Source organism: Poecilia mexicana, unplaced genomic scaffold (genome assembly GCF_051168715.1).
Source record: "Poecilia mexicana isolate PSO_F unplaced genomic scaffold, ASM5116871v1 scaffold_9, whole genome shotgun sequence".
NCBI classification, from domain to species: Eukaryota; Metazoa; Chordata; class Actinopteri; order Cyprinodontiformes; family Poeciliidae; genus Poecilia; species Poecilia mexicana.
Window position 1 is genome coordinate 997962 of NW_028263378.1, and position 16418 is coordinate 1014379.

The 16418-nt window shown below is 48.7% G+C and overlaps 1 protein-coding gene across 2 annotated transcripts; it reads left to right on the plus strand.

Moving 5' to 3' along the window:
• Window positions 1-437: 437 nt before the first annotated feature.
• LOC106904532 (phosphatidylinositol 3-kinase regulatory subunit alpha-like) lies at window positions 438-16400 on the plus strand. 2 transcript variants are annotated; one of them, XM_088008578.1, is made up of 17 exons: window positions 438-636; window positions 2773-3245; window positions 4106-4235; window positions 5303-5395; window positions 5549-5620; window positions 5698-5814; window positions 5911-6109; window positions 6190-6272; window positions 9711-9816; window positions 9897-9995; window positions 10584-10764; window positions 10838-10963; window positions 11029-11171; window positions 11645-11821; window positions 11896-11970; window positions 14070-14240; window positions 14323-16400. In XM_088008578.1, exons 2-17 carry the CDS (start codon window positions 3054-3056, stop codon window positions 14510-14512), a joined length of 2154 nt encoding a protein of 717 aa, XP_087864704.1. In that variant the 5' UTR covers window positions 438-636; window positions 2773-3053; the 3' UTR covers window positions 14513-16400. The 2 variants fall into 2 exon arrangements, with proteins under 2 accessions (XP_087864704.1, XP_087864705.1); XM_088008579.1 differs by lacking the exons at window positions 438-636; window positions 2773-3245; window positions 4106-4235; ... (3 more) ...; window positions 5911-6109; window positions 6190-6272 and adding an exon at window positions 7242-7741.
• The last annotated feature ends 18 nt before the right edge of the window (window positions 16401-16418 follow it).

Sequence of the window (16418 nt, forward strand, 5' to 3'; positions counted from 1 at the left end):
CTGCGGTGGCGGAAGCTGCACGCACAGCCCCGCATGATGTGCAGACGGTTTGTTCTGGAAAATCCGCAGCAGCAGTCACGTGATGCCGGAGTCTCCCAGTTTTCCTGACACAGAAATCACGCCCACGCAGCACACTGTGTGTGTTACTGTGCAGCAATATTCCAATTTAAAACGCAGTTTGATCGTGATGCTAAGTTTCTTGACATCCTCGCCCATGCAGCTTTTATTCTGAAGGTCTCGGCGGCTCGTTTGGTTCTGCTCAAATTTCTAAGAGCAAAAATAAAGTTTCATGAAAAATCTATGATCTAATTGTACTTTTCATCTGCCACACGACAAGTTTCGTACCAGAAACAAATATTTTTAAAGGATTTGACGACGTGATCTGTTTGGCTTCTTTTATTTTGACAGTCTACTCCGGAAGTGAGTGTGCGTAGCGACTAACTTGATGCCAGTCTGCTGTCGACAACCTGAACGGACACGGTCTTCCGATCTGCCAGCGTCTCCATCCTGAGGATTTTCGCTAAGTTAACGGAATTTTTCGGTTCTGGAGAACCAGTGGAGGCGGCATCCATCATGGTGTTCAGAGTTCGGTCTGCTGGACGGTTCGGTTGGTGAAAAAGTTAAAGAACCAACAAGGTGAGAGCTGTTTTCCTTCAGCTAGCACGGCTAGCTGCTGGTTTCCTGTTTCCTGGAGCGGTTCTGGTCGGGTTCCTGGTTCTGCTGCATCATAGAGCAGCTTTAGCTTTTAAATCCCGTGTAACATCATGGCGGCCTGCAGAAAAACAGAAACTTTAGCTTGTTTTTAGGTAAAGGACCTTAAAAAGCTGAAATGTGTCTTTAGAGACGATGGGTTCATTTTCTCTGTTCATCACCGCAGATTCGTTAAAAACTAAATATTTTATCAGAAACATTTGGAGTTATTATAATGTTGCTTTATAAACAATTAATTTTACGCATTTTTCTAAACTCGTCTATAAATGTATGTTTTGCATTAACAAGGTCCGTCGCATATTTAATAACCTAATATACATATAAGCTAATCGGAACATCATTTTAGATATATGTTTAAATATTTTTCAAAATTTATTTTTACACACCATCAAAACAAATGTTAATATTTTTTTCTCAAATCTAACCAGCTTGAAACAGCGTTTATTATTATTACTATTGTTATTAGAGACAAAATGAGAAAATTTATTGTATTTTTATACCGTAAGATTATTTCCTATCCCTAAAATGTTGATTTTTTTGTGCAAATTTATTTGCAATAGGTCCCTTTGATAACTTACATGTTCATCATTACATATAAATATTAATGACAAAATATTTGGGTTACCAGTAAATAAAACTAATTTATCAAAATTTTGATTAAAAAGGTTTAATTATCTACATGTATTTAAACACACAAACATGGTATTTTGAATCAAGTTGATCAAAATCAGTTGAAATATAAAAATCTGATTTTGAGAGTTGATTAAGATTCATTTTTGCTTCAATAAGGTGAAGAGAGACGAATTGCTCTGTTTACTTTCAAAGTCTTAAAGGAAAAATGAGATTACTTAAACATACTGTGAGCTATAATAACATGTTTTACGCCATTTACATCAGTACAACTAAAGTTATGCAAATAAATATTATATTAACTCAGAAATGTCCAGGATGCAGCTGTTTAAAGCTACAGACCAAATAAATCATAAGCTAGAAATATTCAAATAAATGTCAGTGTTTTTTTTCCTGCTGTTTATTTTATTTTCTACATTTATTACATGACGGTAATAAAATTGTTTAAATGGCTCAAATAAACATCCTCGTTCCTGAAAATATACAAGCCAGGGGTCAGAGGTCAGCCTGTTTGCTCCTGCTGCCTGAAAACATGAACACAGCTGGAAAAACGACCATCTTAACATAAAATTCATGTTTTATTTAAAAGTAAGCGATTAACATTTATTTTTATTTTTAAAAACAAACAAATCATTTTCTATGTGATTTTATTTTTCTGAATTTGTTAGAACATAAAAAACTTTTTCAGCTTAAAAAATAATCTGACATAATTTAAAATTTGATCATAAAAGCTTCGTGAAGATGTTTTGATCCAACATGTCAGTCGATGTTTTTAACTGTAGGAGTAAATTTGAACCCCACAGACGTTTCCCCTAAATTAAATAAGTTCCTCTAAACCAGTGATTCACGTGTTTCTGCATGTTTTCTATCAGCTGTGATGACTCAACAACTGACGACCGTAATTATTAATAAAACGACTGGAATATCAGAAACCCACTCACAGTTTCCTGATTTCTGCCACAATCTGCCGTTTAATGGCAGAAAAGTAACTTTTATCTCTTTCCATGTGTTAAATTTGAGGAAGCTGATATTTTACATGTTTTATCTTTCATTAAACTTTCTACTGTTGAGAATCTGCTGATCCGTTTCAGGCTGTAAACAGCTGAAACTCTAACATCCTGGCTCCAACAGCCAATCAGACGAGGGCAGGTCTTCCTGTCTTCTTCTTCAGGTGTTTTGGGTCAGAGATGCGTCTAGAGGCAGCAGAGCGGTCGTTCTGGACGACCTCAGAAGGTCGTCATCATTTATGTGTTCAAAGAGTTGAGCAGCTAAACGACGTCCTGTGGAAACTCTGAGCAGCAGCAGGAAAAAACACAAACAGGAAGTGATTAGTCTGCTGACTCTGAGAGGTCTCTGATTGGATGACTGAGGCAGCCTATGACCTTTAACCTCCAGCAATCTGTGACCTTTAACGTGCAGTTTGTCCTCCAGCCCTCCAGGTGGAGCCGTGTCCCCCTCAGATGTGTCGTGTGACCCCCGCTGACCTCCAGCTGATGCAGCAGGAAGCTGCGTGTGTGGCGGCGCGGCGCTGGGCGCAGCAGGAGGGATGACATGGAGAGCGGAGAGACGCGCGCGCAGCTGGAGACGCCATCTTTACTCTCTTCTTCCCTCTAGAAGCTCTCAGGACGTTGCAGGAACGTATTTTTCTACCGTTTTCTACCCAGAGCTGATTTTTGCTACGAGCTGTGAAGCCATATTGGACCGGCGCCGGGATGAGCTCCGAGGGCTTCCAGTACCGGGCGCTGTACGACTACAAGAAGGAGCGGGAGGAGGACATCGACCTGCGCGTGGGGGACATGCTGCTGGTCAGCAGGGGGGCGCTGCTGGCGCTGGGCTGCGGCAGCGGAGACGAGGAGCGGCCGTCTGAGATCGGCTGGCTGCCGGGCTTCAACGAGACCACGCAGGTACCGGTTCTGACCCGCCACAGATCTGCCAGGGCCAGGAAGGACCGGTTTCTCTGTCTGTGACCTTTAACCTTTGAGATGATGTCATTAGTGTTCAGTCTGAGACGACGTCATTAAAGCTAACAAGTTATTGGTCCAATCAGTCCTTTGGGACTTACTGGACGTTGCCATGACGATAAATTACTAACATTAATGCAGCTCATAACTATTCATACCCAACAGATTTCAGCATGGTTTTATTTATTCTGGTGTAAAGACAGAAATCTGGAAAATTACACATTTCATATTAGTTTGTAGTCAGACTGGGACTGAAACGCATTTATTCTGATTAATTAATGACATTAAAATTTAACAGTTAATCACATTTTTCTTTCATATTCAACAGTTCCAGCGGGAACCTTTGTGTTCCAGTGTTTCTGGTACGCCTGTAAATCTGACACACCATAATAAACACTCAAAGATGAATAAACTTTTAATTCTGATGAACATTTAACTCTGGAACATTTAGACGTTTAAAATAATCAAAAATAAACAAAACAGAAACGACAAATTAATGAATTAGGACTGTAAGCAAAATGAAACCATTTTTACTTGAGACCCAAACTCCAGACTTTCATCGACCTGTTTTCAGTCGAAAGAGAAAAATGATAATTAATGCAAATGGAAATTATTTTTTTTAATTTATGAATTGATTTATTGATTATTGTTTCAGGTTCAAACACGTCCAGCTTCATGTCTGACCTCTCAGTGTCTCTGTTGCTGAGCTCACATCTGTTTGATCCATAAATTAGCAGCAAAATGGATTTTGGGTCAGAACCGCTCAGTCGGCCTCTGTCTGGTTCTGGTTCTGGTTCTGGCAGGAGAAAGGCGACTTCCCAGGAACGTATGTGGAGTTCGTCGGCAGGAAGAGGATGTCCCCGCCCACTCCGAAGCCCCGCCCACCCAGACCGCCATCCGCCGCGTCCGTGAGGACCGACTCAGAGTCAGAGGGTGAGTCCAGCTCCCAGGTTCTGGTTCTCTGTGAGGCTCGGTCCAATCGGACCTTCTGCAGCGACCCGGACCGTCCCAGCTGCTGTTTAGTCAGGGCTGCGGTTGCTGACTGATCACAACTGACATTCTGCTGCCGTCAGCGCAGCACAGGAAGTGTGTGTGTGTGTGCGTGTGTGTGTGTGTGTGTGTGTGTGTGTGTGTGTGTGTGTGTGTGTGTGTGTGTGTGTGTGTGTGTGTGTGTGTGTGTGTGCGTTTACTGTTATTACCTGCCTGTTCCACAGAACTGCTGCTCTTCCTCCTCTGGTTTCCTCTCAGAAACAAACAGGTTTTAGCTCGCTGCCTTTCTATGACCAGCTGCATTTTGTTTCCATGGAGACGAGGAGAGCTTCGTCAGCTGGGCCTGCAGCAGCTTCCTCCATCAGAACCGGGTCAGGTTGGGCTCTCCAGGCTCAGCAGCTCATTCAGAACTCGTGTTATCGATCATCTGCTGGTTTATCTGCATCCGTTTGGCTCCTTCCTGCTCGGTTTGAGCAGCAAAATGGTTTTATGTAATTTGACCAAAATCCCCACAGCTCCATTATTCAGTTCGTTTCTGTTTCACTTTCTGAACATCCTGACACTGCTGGACATCGCTAACTGAACCGCTAACTGAACCGCTAACTGAACCGCTAACTGAACCGCTAACTGCGCTAACACGAAGCCCTGATCATAAATACTAGTTTGGTGTATGCTAATGCGCTACACCAACATGATACTTAGCTAATGCTAAGACCTTAGCATTAGCTCTGCTCAGTGCTGCGTTGGTATTTAGCATTAGCTAAGTGCTAAATCCTAATGGCTCATCATCAACAGAGCAGCTTTAGCACTGTTAGCTTAGCTTTACTAGCATCTGCTGCCTGAAAGTCAGAGATCTGGGCTTAGTCTGATACTCATACAGAACCGAGCCATCAGAACCAGAACCTGGCTCTGTTTATCCAGACGTTCTCTGTTAGAACCTTTGGACCAGACGGCGCTGCTCGTCTGGGTTCCAGAACCTCCATGTTTGACTCTTTGTGTTTGTTGCTCAGGTTTGGTTCTGCCGGACCTGCCAGAGCAGTTCGGACCTCCAGACACGGCGCCGCCGCTCCTCAGCAGACTGATGGAGCTCATAGAAACCAAAGGTAGGCCCAAGCTGCAGAACCGGGTCCAACCTGACCCGGTTCTGTAGCTTCCGCTGGATCGGGTCTCTCTGTGGAACTGTTCAGAACCAACAGAACCCAGTGTCTACTGGACCTTCAACGTCTGGTCATCAGATTGATGTTGTGTCTCTGCAGGTTCCGACAGCCCGGTTCTGTACCGCAGCATGAGTGGAGGGGTTCTGGACACCCGGCAGCTGGCCGACACCGGTGAGGAGCCAGAACCCGTCCTGCGGTCCGGCTGTGGTCCGCTCGGTTCCGTCTGACTGAGGTGCGTTTGTTTTCAGAGCCGGAGCAGCTGGACGTGCCGTCTCTGTGTGACGGGGTGGTCCGGTTCCTGCAGGACCTGCCCGGTCCGGTCCTGCCCGCCTCGCTGCAGGCCGACATGAGCCACGCCGTCCAAGGTTAGCAGAACCAGAACCGGGGCGGCCGGCGCTCCTGTCAGTCAGGCGCTGGTGAAAAGTTCTGACCCGTTTTAATGCCCCTGGTTCTGTCCGCAGAGGTCCGGGACCCGGAGGAGTGCGCCCAGGTTCTGCGGGGCGTGGCGAGCTCGCCGACCTGCCCGGCCCAGTTCGGGCTGACCCTGCTCAGCGTGGTGCGGCACCTGGCCCGGCTCTGTCTGCACAGCTCCAGGAACCAGTTGAGCCCGCGGGTTCTGGCCGAGAACTTCAGCCCTCTTCTGTTCAGGCAGCCCCCTGGGTCGGTACCAGAACCCAGAACCTTCCAGCAGGTCCTAGCGGTACTGCCGGGTCTCACCGGGTCTCTGTTGTTCTGTCCAGGTCCGATTCCACTCTGGATCCTCTGGTTCAGGTTCTGGAGGTTCTGATCACCAGCGAACTCAACATGACCCAAGCAGCACCAGGTAGCTCCGCCTCCTCCTGGTTCTGGTTCTGGTCCGACTCACACTGATCACTATAATCTGGGTTTCATTCAGCATCTTTTCCTCTTTATTTCATAAACAAAGTTAAAGCAGTTTATCTGTGGGAGGCGTCGCCCACTGGTGGCAGCTGGCGGTACTGCAGCTCAGAAACCAACATGGCCGCTGAACGTCTTCTCCTCTGGATGTTCGGTTTAAACTTTGTTAAAGGCTGAAGGGAGGAGCTGCTTCAGGTTAGAGGAGGATAAACTCAGGAACTGGACTCAAGGGAAGGTTCTGGTTCTGGTTCTGCAGCCCGGCAGCACGGCGCCGTCACACAAACATCCATTAAACTGATGATCAACTGTTTCTGCTCAGATTTTCTGCTGTATTAATAACATTTAATCCTCCAGATAATATCTAAAATAATCCAGTTTAATCCCGAGAAACGGATGAACAATAATTAATATAATTTCTGATTAGATGGAAATCAGATTTTTCTGTTCATTTCCTGTTTAATCCAGTCAGATTTAATGTAATAAATTAAGGCTCAAATGATTAATTGTAATGAATCGATTATTAAAATTCTTGTCAGCTAATTTAGTAAATAATCGTTAACTGGAGCATTCAGACTCTAAAAAGGCCAATTACTGAATAATCAATACAGCTGATGATAATTAAATCAGATCTTTAGTTTCTCACAGGATGTCGGTCACATGACCGCTGAAGCAGCAGGTCAGGATGGAGTTCACTTCCTGTTGCAGCGCCACCTGCTGGTCCCTCTGCTTCTGGTTCGGTCCAGATCAGCCGGACCGCTTCAGGTTCTGACCAACAGGTGGAGCTGCAGCTCCGACCCGCTGCTCAGGTGGACCCAGAGAGTGTTACTGTGTGTGTGTTACTGTGTGTGTTACTGTGTGTGTTACTGTGTGTGTTACTGTGTGTGTGTTACTGTGTGTGTGTGTATTAGTGTGTGTGTATTAGTGTTTGTGTGTGAGGGGGTTCTGCTCATCCCTCATTCAGTCTGTCAGAGCAGCAGCTGAATCGATGACATCATCCATCCCCGCGGTGACAGATGATGCTGCGGAGGAGGAGGGGGTCGTTGCCGTGGTGATATCCCTGCCTGCGTGTGATTGGCCGAGGCTGGCGATGATGTCACACATCTCCAAGCTGCTGTGCCGATCTTTGAACAGAGGCAGAGATGGAGGCAGGCGGACGGAGGGGCAGCTTCAGCGCTAATGAACGGAGAGATGCTGCCCGGTTCTGATCCGCAGCTCAGCCACTCACCCTGCTGCCGGAACCAGAACCAGAACCAGAACCTGGAGGGGATGCCGTTTGGGTGTCAGAGCTGAATCTGTAGAGGGGGGGGTCGTTTCACCTGAGGGCCGTCATGGAGCAGGAGCAGCGGGGCAGAACCCGGTCGGAACCGCTGCTGGGCCGAGACCAGATCCTGTGCTACATTAACATGCAGAGACCAGGTAGGGCCTGCGGAGGGCGCTCTGATGGGTTCTACTGGGCTCTGGACCAGGTGACGCAGCATCAGCTCTGCTGTCGTCATGGTTACTGGCTCGTTTGGCTGATGTCATCGTTTATCAGGATTCCCCAAATAAACATTTCATCTGGTTTTTACAGCTTAAAGAAAGAACCAAACTTTTCACTGTTGTTCCATAAAAAAGCCTTAAGACGCCCACTTCCTGTCTCACTTCCTCAAACTTGACCACGAAATCTGATTCTGGTGGAAAATGTCAGATTATTTTAAATATTGGTGAATTTATCACTATGAAGCAGAAACGTTACAGTAACTGAAGCCGGAATATTTTCATGTTTTACATCTCAGAGCGACGGTTTGGTGACGAACAGAGCAGGACGGCTAGCATCCAGCTAGCATCTAGTTAGCGTCCAGCTAGCATCTAGTTAGCGTCCAGCTAGCGTCTAGTTACTGTCCAGCTAGCGTCTAGTTAGCATCCAGCTAGCGTCCAGCTAGCATCTAGTTAGCGTCCAACGAGCGTCTAGTTAATGTCCAGCTAGCGTCTAGTTACTGTCCAGCTAGCGTCTAGTTAGCATCCAGTTAGCGTCCAGCTAGCATCTAGTTAGCGTCCAACGAGCGTCTAGTTAATGTCCAGCTGGCGTCTAGTTACTGTCCAGCTAGCGTCTAGTTAGCATCCAGCTAGTGTCCAGCTAGCGTCTAGTTAGCGTCCAGCTAGCGTCTAGTTACTGTCCAGCTAGCGTCTAGTTAGCATCCAGCTAGTGTCCAGCTAGCGTCTAGTTAGCGTCCAGCTAGCGTCTAGTTACTGTCCAGCTAGCGTCTAGCTAGCGTCCAGCTAACGTCTAGTTAGCGTCCAGCTAGCGTCTAGTTAGCGTCTAGCTAGCGTCTAGTTAGCGTCTAGCTAGCTGTCCTCTTGGCATCAAACCGACTTCAGGAAACCGGCCTCATGTCAACACCTGATGACATCACACTGTGTTTCCTGATTGATTTGCTCCAGACGTGTAGACAGAATGGCGACTTTGTGGCATTTTACAGTTTGCTCAGAATCGGCGTGAGATCTGGATGTTACCATGGTTACTAAGGATTCAGAAAGGAGGAATGCCTCTGGCTTTCTCCTCCAATCAGAGCTCAGATCTTCTTAATGTCCAGAAGAGATGATTTATCGGCTAGTTACCATGGTTACTACTCAGAATAACTTCTGTAAAGATCTGAGTGTCACTTCCTGTCTGAAACCAACAACCTCGTTGAATAAAACATTTGAATCCTGTTCTGTTCTGTGTGGACCAGTCAAAGTAAAACAGTTTTTAGTGATCCAGCGGGTCAGAACATCAGATGTACAGTTTCCTCTGGCTGTTTATAGAGCAAACTTTCTGTTTCAGAACGAGTCGTTCTAAAGTTCCCGGCAAAAAGAGTTAAAAAAAAACCCTCCAGCATCCTGAAGACGAATTTTATCTGCATGTTCAACTTCCTGCCGCATGATCTGAGGTTTTTATCTCTGACCGCTTATCTTTCAGCAGAAAACTGACAAAACTAAACCGAAAGCAAAAGCTGCCTTTTCTGATTTCCAAGAACAAACCTGATAATATGCTGAGCTGCAGGCGGTGAAACTCCCTACAGGTCTGAGATTAACGGGAGGCGACGCGTCGTTAGCTTCCCTGAGGCGCTGCTGCGACGCGTCGTTAGCTTCCCTGAGGCGCTGCTGCGACGCGTCGTTAGCTTCCCTGAGGCGCTGCTGCGACGCGTCGTTAGCTTCCCTGAGGCGCTGCTGCGACGCGTCGTTAGCTTCCCTGAGGCGCTGCTGCGACGCGTCGTTAGCTTCCCTGAGGCGCTGCTGCGACGCGTCGTTAGCTTCCCTGAGGCGCTGCTGCGACGCGTCGTTAGCTTCCCTGAGGCGCTGCTGCGACGCGTCGTTAGCTTCTTCCATCATCCTCATGGTTTTTCTTCTTCTCCCTCCGCTGAAGCTCTTCCTCCCAAACCGGTGAAGGCCTCCACTGCTGCTCCCCCCAGCAGCTTCAACAACAGCATCTCCCTGCAGGACGCTGAGTGGTACTGGGGGGACATCTCAAGGTGAGACACACCTGTCCTCTGAGAGGGAGGTGGGCTGCAGACACCCCAGAGTGACCGACCGTCTGTCTGTCCGTCTGCAGGGAGGAGGTGAATGAGAAGCTGAGAGACACCGCCGACGGCACCTTCCTGGTGCGGGACGCCTCCACCAAGATGCACGGCGATTACACCCTGACCCTCAGGTATTGCCCCGTTAGCCCCCTGATACCCCCTGATACCCCCTGATGCCCCCTGATACCCCCTGATACCCCAGCGTCTGAAACCGGCTTCAGTCAGACGTTGTTTTTATCGCCTGCTGAGCCAGCCAGTCCAGTTTCAGGTTATTTTCTGACGTGAGCGCTCATGGACACAGTTCTTCTGCGTAGATCAGGAGTTATTTTAGAACTGAGCATCAAAATGAGTGTAAGTCAGGATTTTATTTAGTTTATAGTTCTCAACAGTTTTGTAGTCAGAATCAGTTCTGAACTGGGGAGTTCAGGTCTTTATCCTCCGTCACGTCGCTGTTTTCTGGGGAATCTTGAGTCTGAATGTTTAATATCCTCCCAGTTTGAAGCAACGTTTCATAAATCCTGGTTGTAGTTTAGATTCTGGAGTTTTTCTGAGCTGATCTCGGTCCAGACTAAATGATTTGTCTGGACATCGATCATCATGCTGATGAAAAGTTTCAGTGCTTTTTATGTTTTTATGACTCTTTGAACTGTCTGTTGCTGAAACGTTCTCGGTGGCGCCCCCTGCTGCTGGGACAGTAAACATTCTGGTTCTGCCTGCAGGAAGGGAGGCAACAACAAGCTGATCAAGATCTTCCATCGGGAGGGGAAGTACGGCTTCTCTGACCCGCTGACCTTCAGCTCGGTGGTGGAGCTCATCAACCACTACCGCCACGAGTCTCTGGCCCAGTACAACCCCAAGCTGGACGTCAAGCTGCTCTACCCGGTGTCCAAGCACCAGCAGGTAGGTGTCCCCGGCCGCCCTGCGGCCCGCGGCGCCGCGGCCCCTCTAATTGGCCGGTCGTGTCGCCCCTCAGGACCAGGTGGTGAAGGAGGACAGCGTGGAGGCCGTGGGCAAGAAGCTGCACGAGTACCACCTGCAGTACCAGGAGAAGAACCGCGAGTACGACCGGCTGTACGAGGAGTACACCAGAACGTCGCAGGTACGGCCGGCGGGACGCCGCGCAGCCGCCGCTGAGCGCAGTGTCTGACCCCTCTGCCCCCCCAGGAGATCCAGATGAAGCGCACCGCCATCGAGGCCTTCAACGAGACCATCAAGATCTTCGAGGAGCAGTGCCAGACGCAGGAGCGCTTCAGCAAGGAGTACATCGACAAGTTCCGCCGCGAGGGCAACGACAAGGAGATCCAGAGGTGGGCAGTTACCACGGCAACCACCTGCAGCACACACATACACTGGAGGCTGGGTTGCCATGGCTACAGAATCAGCTGGAAGAGCTGATGAATTCAGTTTGAACGATTCGGTTCTAAACCTGTAAAATATTCCTGCGATCATATCGGTGTCCATCGTCTCTTATACGTCGTCCTGCCGTGGTTTTCTGTCCACTGGTCTCTTTACGGCGGACGTTTTCGTCTCCAAAGCATTTTATCCCAACGCCAGAGTGAAGTTAGTGCTACGTCTCGAACATGAAACTTATTGTACCAAAATAAAAGCACGTAAACAGCCGAAACAGCCCAGTATGATGCTGATCAGCATCCACCTCGGCTGGACAGGAAGGAACCACCTTCCTGTGTTGGTTTTTCAAAATAAAATACAGTTTCATGATATTTAAATTCGTTTCAAGCTTTGATAATGGTTAATATAAGTTCACAAATTCTCCCTGAAGGATCATGGAGAACTACGACAAGCTGAAGTCTCGGATCAGTGAAATCGTGGACAGCAAGCGCCACCTGGAGGTGGACCTGAAGAAGCAGGCGGCCGACAACCGGGAGATCGACAAGAAGATGAACAGCATCAAACCGGACCTGATCCAGCTCCGCAAGACCCGGGACCAGTACCTGATGTAAGCCCCGCCCCCAGACAGGAAGCGCGGCTCCCAGCAGGAAGTCGGCTCTAACAGCCGTGTGTTTGTTGCAGGTGGCTGACCCAGAAAGGAGTCCGGCAGAGGAAGCTGAACGAGTGGCTGGAAATGAAGAACGAGACCACCGAGGAGTGAGTTCTGACCCGACCCGACCGTTAGGGACACTCTGACTCTTTTTAGGCCAGAGAAGAAGAACCACCAAGAGTTAGAAAAACAGATGTTAACTAACAGACACCAAACATTTGGGTTTAAACAGATAAATGAGCTGGTAGGACATTAACTACAAGGTTTGGCCTCAGCCTTAGCATTAGCCTTAGCATTAGCCTCAGCCTTAGCATTAGTCTTAGCCCCAGCCTTAGCATTAGCCTCAGCCTTAGCATTAGTCTTAGCCGCAGCCTTAGCATTAGCCTTAGCTTCAGCCTCAACCTTAGCATCAGCCTCAGCATTAGCCTCAGCCTTAGCATTAGCCTCAGCCTTAGCATTAGCCTCAGCCTTAGCATTAGCCTCAGCCTTAGCATTAGCCTCAGCCTTAGCTTCAGCCTCAGCCTTAGCTTCAGCCTCAGCCTTAGCCTCAGCCTTAGCTTCAGCCTTAGCTTCAGCCTCAGCCTTAGCTTCAGCCTCAGCCTTAGCCTTAGCTTCAGCCTCAGCCTTAGCTTCAGCCTCAGACTTAGCCTCAGCCTTAGCTTCAGCCTCAGCCTCAGCCTTAGCTTCAGCCTCAGCCTTAGCCTCAGCCTTAGCCTCAGCCTCAGCTTCAGCCTCAGCCTTAGCCTTAGCCTCAGCCTTAGCTTCAGCCTCAGCCTTAGCCTCAGCCTTAGCTTCAGCCTCAGCCTTAGCCTCAGCCTTAGCCTTAGCTTCAGCATTTGCTTCAGCCTCAACCTTAGCCTTAGCTTCAGCCTCAACCTTAGCCTTAGCTTCAGCCTCAACCTTAGCCTTAGCTTCAGCCTCAACCTTAGCCTTAGCTTCAGCCTCAACCTTAGCCTTAGCTTCAGCCTCAACCTTAGCCTTAGCTTCAGCCTCAACCTTACCTTCAGCCTCAGCCTTAGCTTCAGCCTCAGCCTTAGCTTCAGCCTCAGCCTTAGCTTCAGCCTCAGCCTTAGCTTCAGCCTCAACCTTAGCCTTAGCTTCAGCCTCAGCCTTAGCTTCAGCCTCAGCCTTAGCTTCAGCCTCAGCCTTAGCTTCAGCCTCAACCTTAGCCTTAGCTTCAGCCTCAACCTTAGCCTTAGCTTCAGCCTCAACCTTAGCCTTAGCTTCAGCCTCAGCCTTACCTTCAGCCTCAGCCTTAGCTTCAGCCTCAGCCTTAGCTTCAGCCTCAACCTTAGCCTTAGCTTCAGCCTCAACCTTAGCCTTAGCTTCAGCCTCAGCCTCAGCCTTAGCTTCAGCCTCAGCCTCAGCCTTAGCCTTAGCTTCAGCCTTAGCTTCAGCCTCAGCTTTAGTCTTAGCTTCAGCCTCAGCCTTAGCCTCAGCCTTAGCTTCAGCCTCAGCCTTAGCCTTAGCTTCAGCGTTAGCTTCAGCCTCAGCCTTAGCCTTAGCTTCAGCGTTAGCTTCAGCCTCAACCTTAGCCTTAGCTTCAGCCTCAGCATTAGCCTCAGCCTTAGCATTAGCCTCAGCCTTAGCATTAGCCTTAGCCTCAGCCTTAGCTTCAGCCTCAGCCTTAGCTTCAGCCTTAGCCTTAGCTTCAGCCTTAGCTTCAGCCTCAGCCTTAGCTTCAGCCTCAGCCTTAGCCTCAGCCTTAGCCTTAGCTTCAGCCTCAGCATTAGCCTCAGCCTTAGCATTAGCCTCAGCCTTAGCATTAGCCTTAGCCTCAGCCTTAGCTTCAGCCTCGGCCTTAGCTTCAGCCTTAGCCTCAGCCTTAGCCTTAGCTTCACCCTTAGTCTTAGCCTCAGCCTTAGCTTTAGCCTCAACCTTAGCCTCAACCTTAACCTCAGCTTTAGCCAAAGCTGGACCCAGACCTGAGTCTGGGGCGCTCCGTCACTAGGAGGCGCCGTTTCTGAACCAAAAACCACTGAAGATTGACAGAAATGTCGTTAAAAAACAGATTGAAGGTCAAAGGTCAAACAGTTCCTCTAGGAGTTCAGAAGCTGAGCAGTTGTTAGCCAGATCGGCTGTTGCCCGTAGCAACAGAAATATTACTGTCAGAAAAATGTTTTGATGAGACTGGAGGATGATGAACTGGACACTGAGATGCTGTTTGTGGCGTTTCCATGACGACCCGTCCTGCCGCTGTCCGCAGTGAGTACAGCACGGTGGAGGATGAGGAGGACCTTCCTCACCACGACGAGCGGCTGTGGCGTCTGGGGAACATGAACCGACTGCAGGCCGAGGGCCTGCTGCGCGGCAAGCGGGACGGAACCTTCCTGGTCCGGGACAGCAGCAAGCCGGGCTGCTACGCCTGCTCCGTGGTGTAAGCCCCGCCCCCACCTGCTCACCCACCTGTGGGCTTCAGGCTCCCTCCCTCACCTCTCTCTCTCTCTCTCCCCCCTCAGGGTGGACGGCGAGGTCAAGCACTGCGTCATCAACAAGACCGGCACCGGCTTCGGGTTCGCCGAGCCGTACAACCTGTACGGGTCGCTGAAGGAGCTGGTTCTGCACTACCAGCACACATCGCTGGTCCAGCACAACGACTCGCTCAACGTCACGCTGGCCTTCCCCGTCTTCAGCCCGCAGCGCCGGTGACCTCTGACCCCAACACAGCGTCACGCTGGCCTTCCCCGTGACCTCTGACCCTGTATGACCTGCCTCAGGCCCGCTTCCTGTCGGATCAGAACCGGTCTCCTCTCTGCTGGGATCACATGGGAACCAATGACAACCCAATAATCAATATCTGATATTCTGGTCGCGTTGACCCGGGCTCACGGCCCAAATCAACACACTGGTCAAACAAGATGGCCGCCCTGGGCTTTGTGACATCACTCTGCGTTACGGCTGGCGATTGTTTTAGTGATCCAGTATTCTATCCATTATTCTGACCGTTAATCCAATAAAAATGTGATAATTTGATATTAATATTGAATATCGGCCCAGTGTTTCATATCTGCGCATCCTGACTGTTACTTTACTGAAGTTTAGAGAATTAAACTGTAACAATAATAGCTCAATGTTTAAATTAACCTGGGCAAAATTACACAAAAATATGAAATTGTACTTAATTTAGTAATAAACCAGCAAAGACCACAGCTCAGTTTCTAGGTTCTGTTTTCATCTTCAGTGAGCGCGCTGAGCTAATTAACGAAACATAACGAAACGTCGAGGCAGATCATTTACCCTGAGGAATTTTAGTAATGGCGGTTCTGGGGTCGCTAATCGTTTCAGCTGCGTTGCCATGGAGCCCAAACGGCCAATCAGTTTCATCTTCAGAAACCAACAACCCCATTTATCTCCAGACCTAAAACTAAACCTTAACAGCAATAAATCTGCCTGACGGCGCCCCCTGCTGGTGGACAACCACCCTGCAGGTCCATGTGATCCCAACCTCCAAACCCTGGTTCTGACCCGTGACCCTTGACCCCCACCTCATCAGTCAGCAGAAGCCATGATGTCGGCCGTTGGACGGCTCGTCCAGAACCTTCCTGAACACTGTGAACGCGTCAGAACTCATCCCGTCCCACTTCCTGTTTGGTTTCAGGCGGCTGGGCTCTGCAGCGCCACCCAGAGGTCGGGAATGAAACCCGTTCTGGTTCTGGAGAGAAATCAGGGAGAAAAGAAGAAAAGCACCAAAACCTCTGGAATCATTTCGTTTGTTTGGACTCGCAGGAAGTCGAGAGATTTTTCCCTTTTCTGACGTTTCTGTTCCGGAGGAAAACCAGGTACAGAGGCGGAAACTGTGGCGTTACCGTGGTAACCGCAGGTACAGAGGCGGAAACTGTGGCGTTACCGTGGTAACCGCAGGTACAGAGGCAGAAACTGTGGCGTTACCGTGGTAACCGCAGGTACAGAGGCGGAAACTGTGGCGTTACCGTGGTAACCGCAGGTACAGAGGCGGAAACTGTGGCGTTACCGTGGTAACCGCCTCATGAAGCTTCGCTCCCAGGGGATATGGAAATAAGTTTTAAAACTTTTTTTGTAAAAGGACGAAAGTCGTGCATGAAATGGGACTTCTTCTTCTCCTTGTTTTTCCGTTTCCTGTCTGCGCTCCGGCGCTGATGATGATGATGATGCGCCGAGCGAAGCAGAGCCACCAGAAATGTTTGGCTCGTCATAACTCAGAATATTTTCATAACTCTGAATCTGTTGAACTTTTATTTCTGGTTTCTGATCAAATTAAGGCCAAGCTGCAGTTTGCTTTAAAATGAAGCTGAAAGGTCAGAGGTCAACTGCAGCGACGAGTTTTCATGTTTTGATCAGAGGAGCAATTAGAACAATGAATAATTAGGATTGTTAAATATAAGTAAATCTTTTCTGCTCTTGTTTCATATTTATTCTGTTTCTCCTCACTGAGAGCTAAAGGAGCAAACAGAACCTGGTCCGGTTCTGACCCGGTTCTCGTTCTGACCCGGTTCTGGTCCAGATGTCTCTCCCTCTGTTTTGCTGTCGATGTTTAAATCAATAAATTCTGGTTTGTGGATTTTCTCTCCTGATCAGC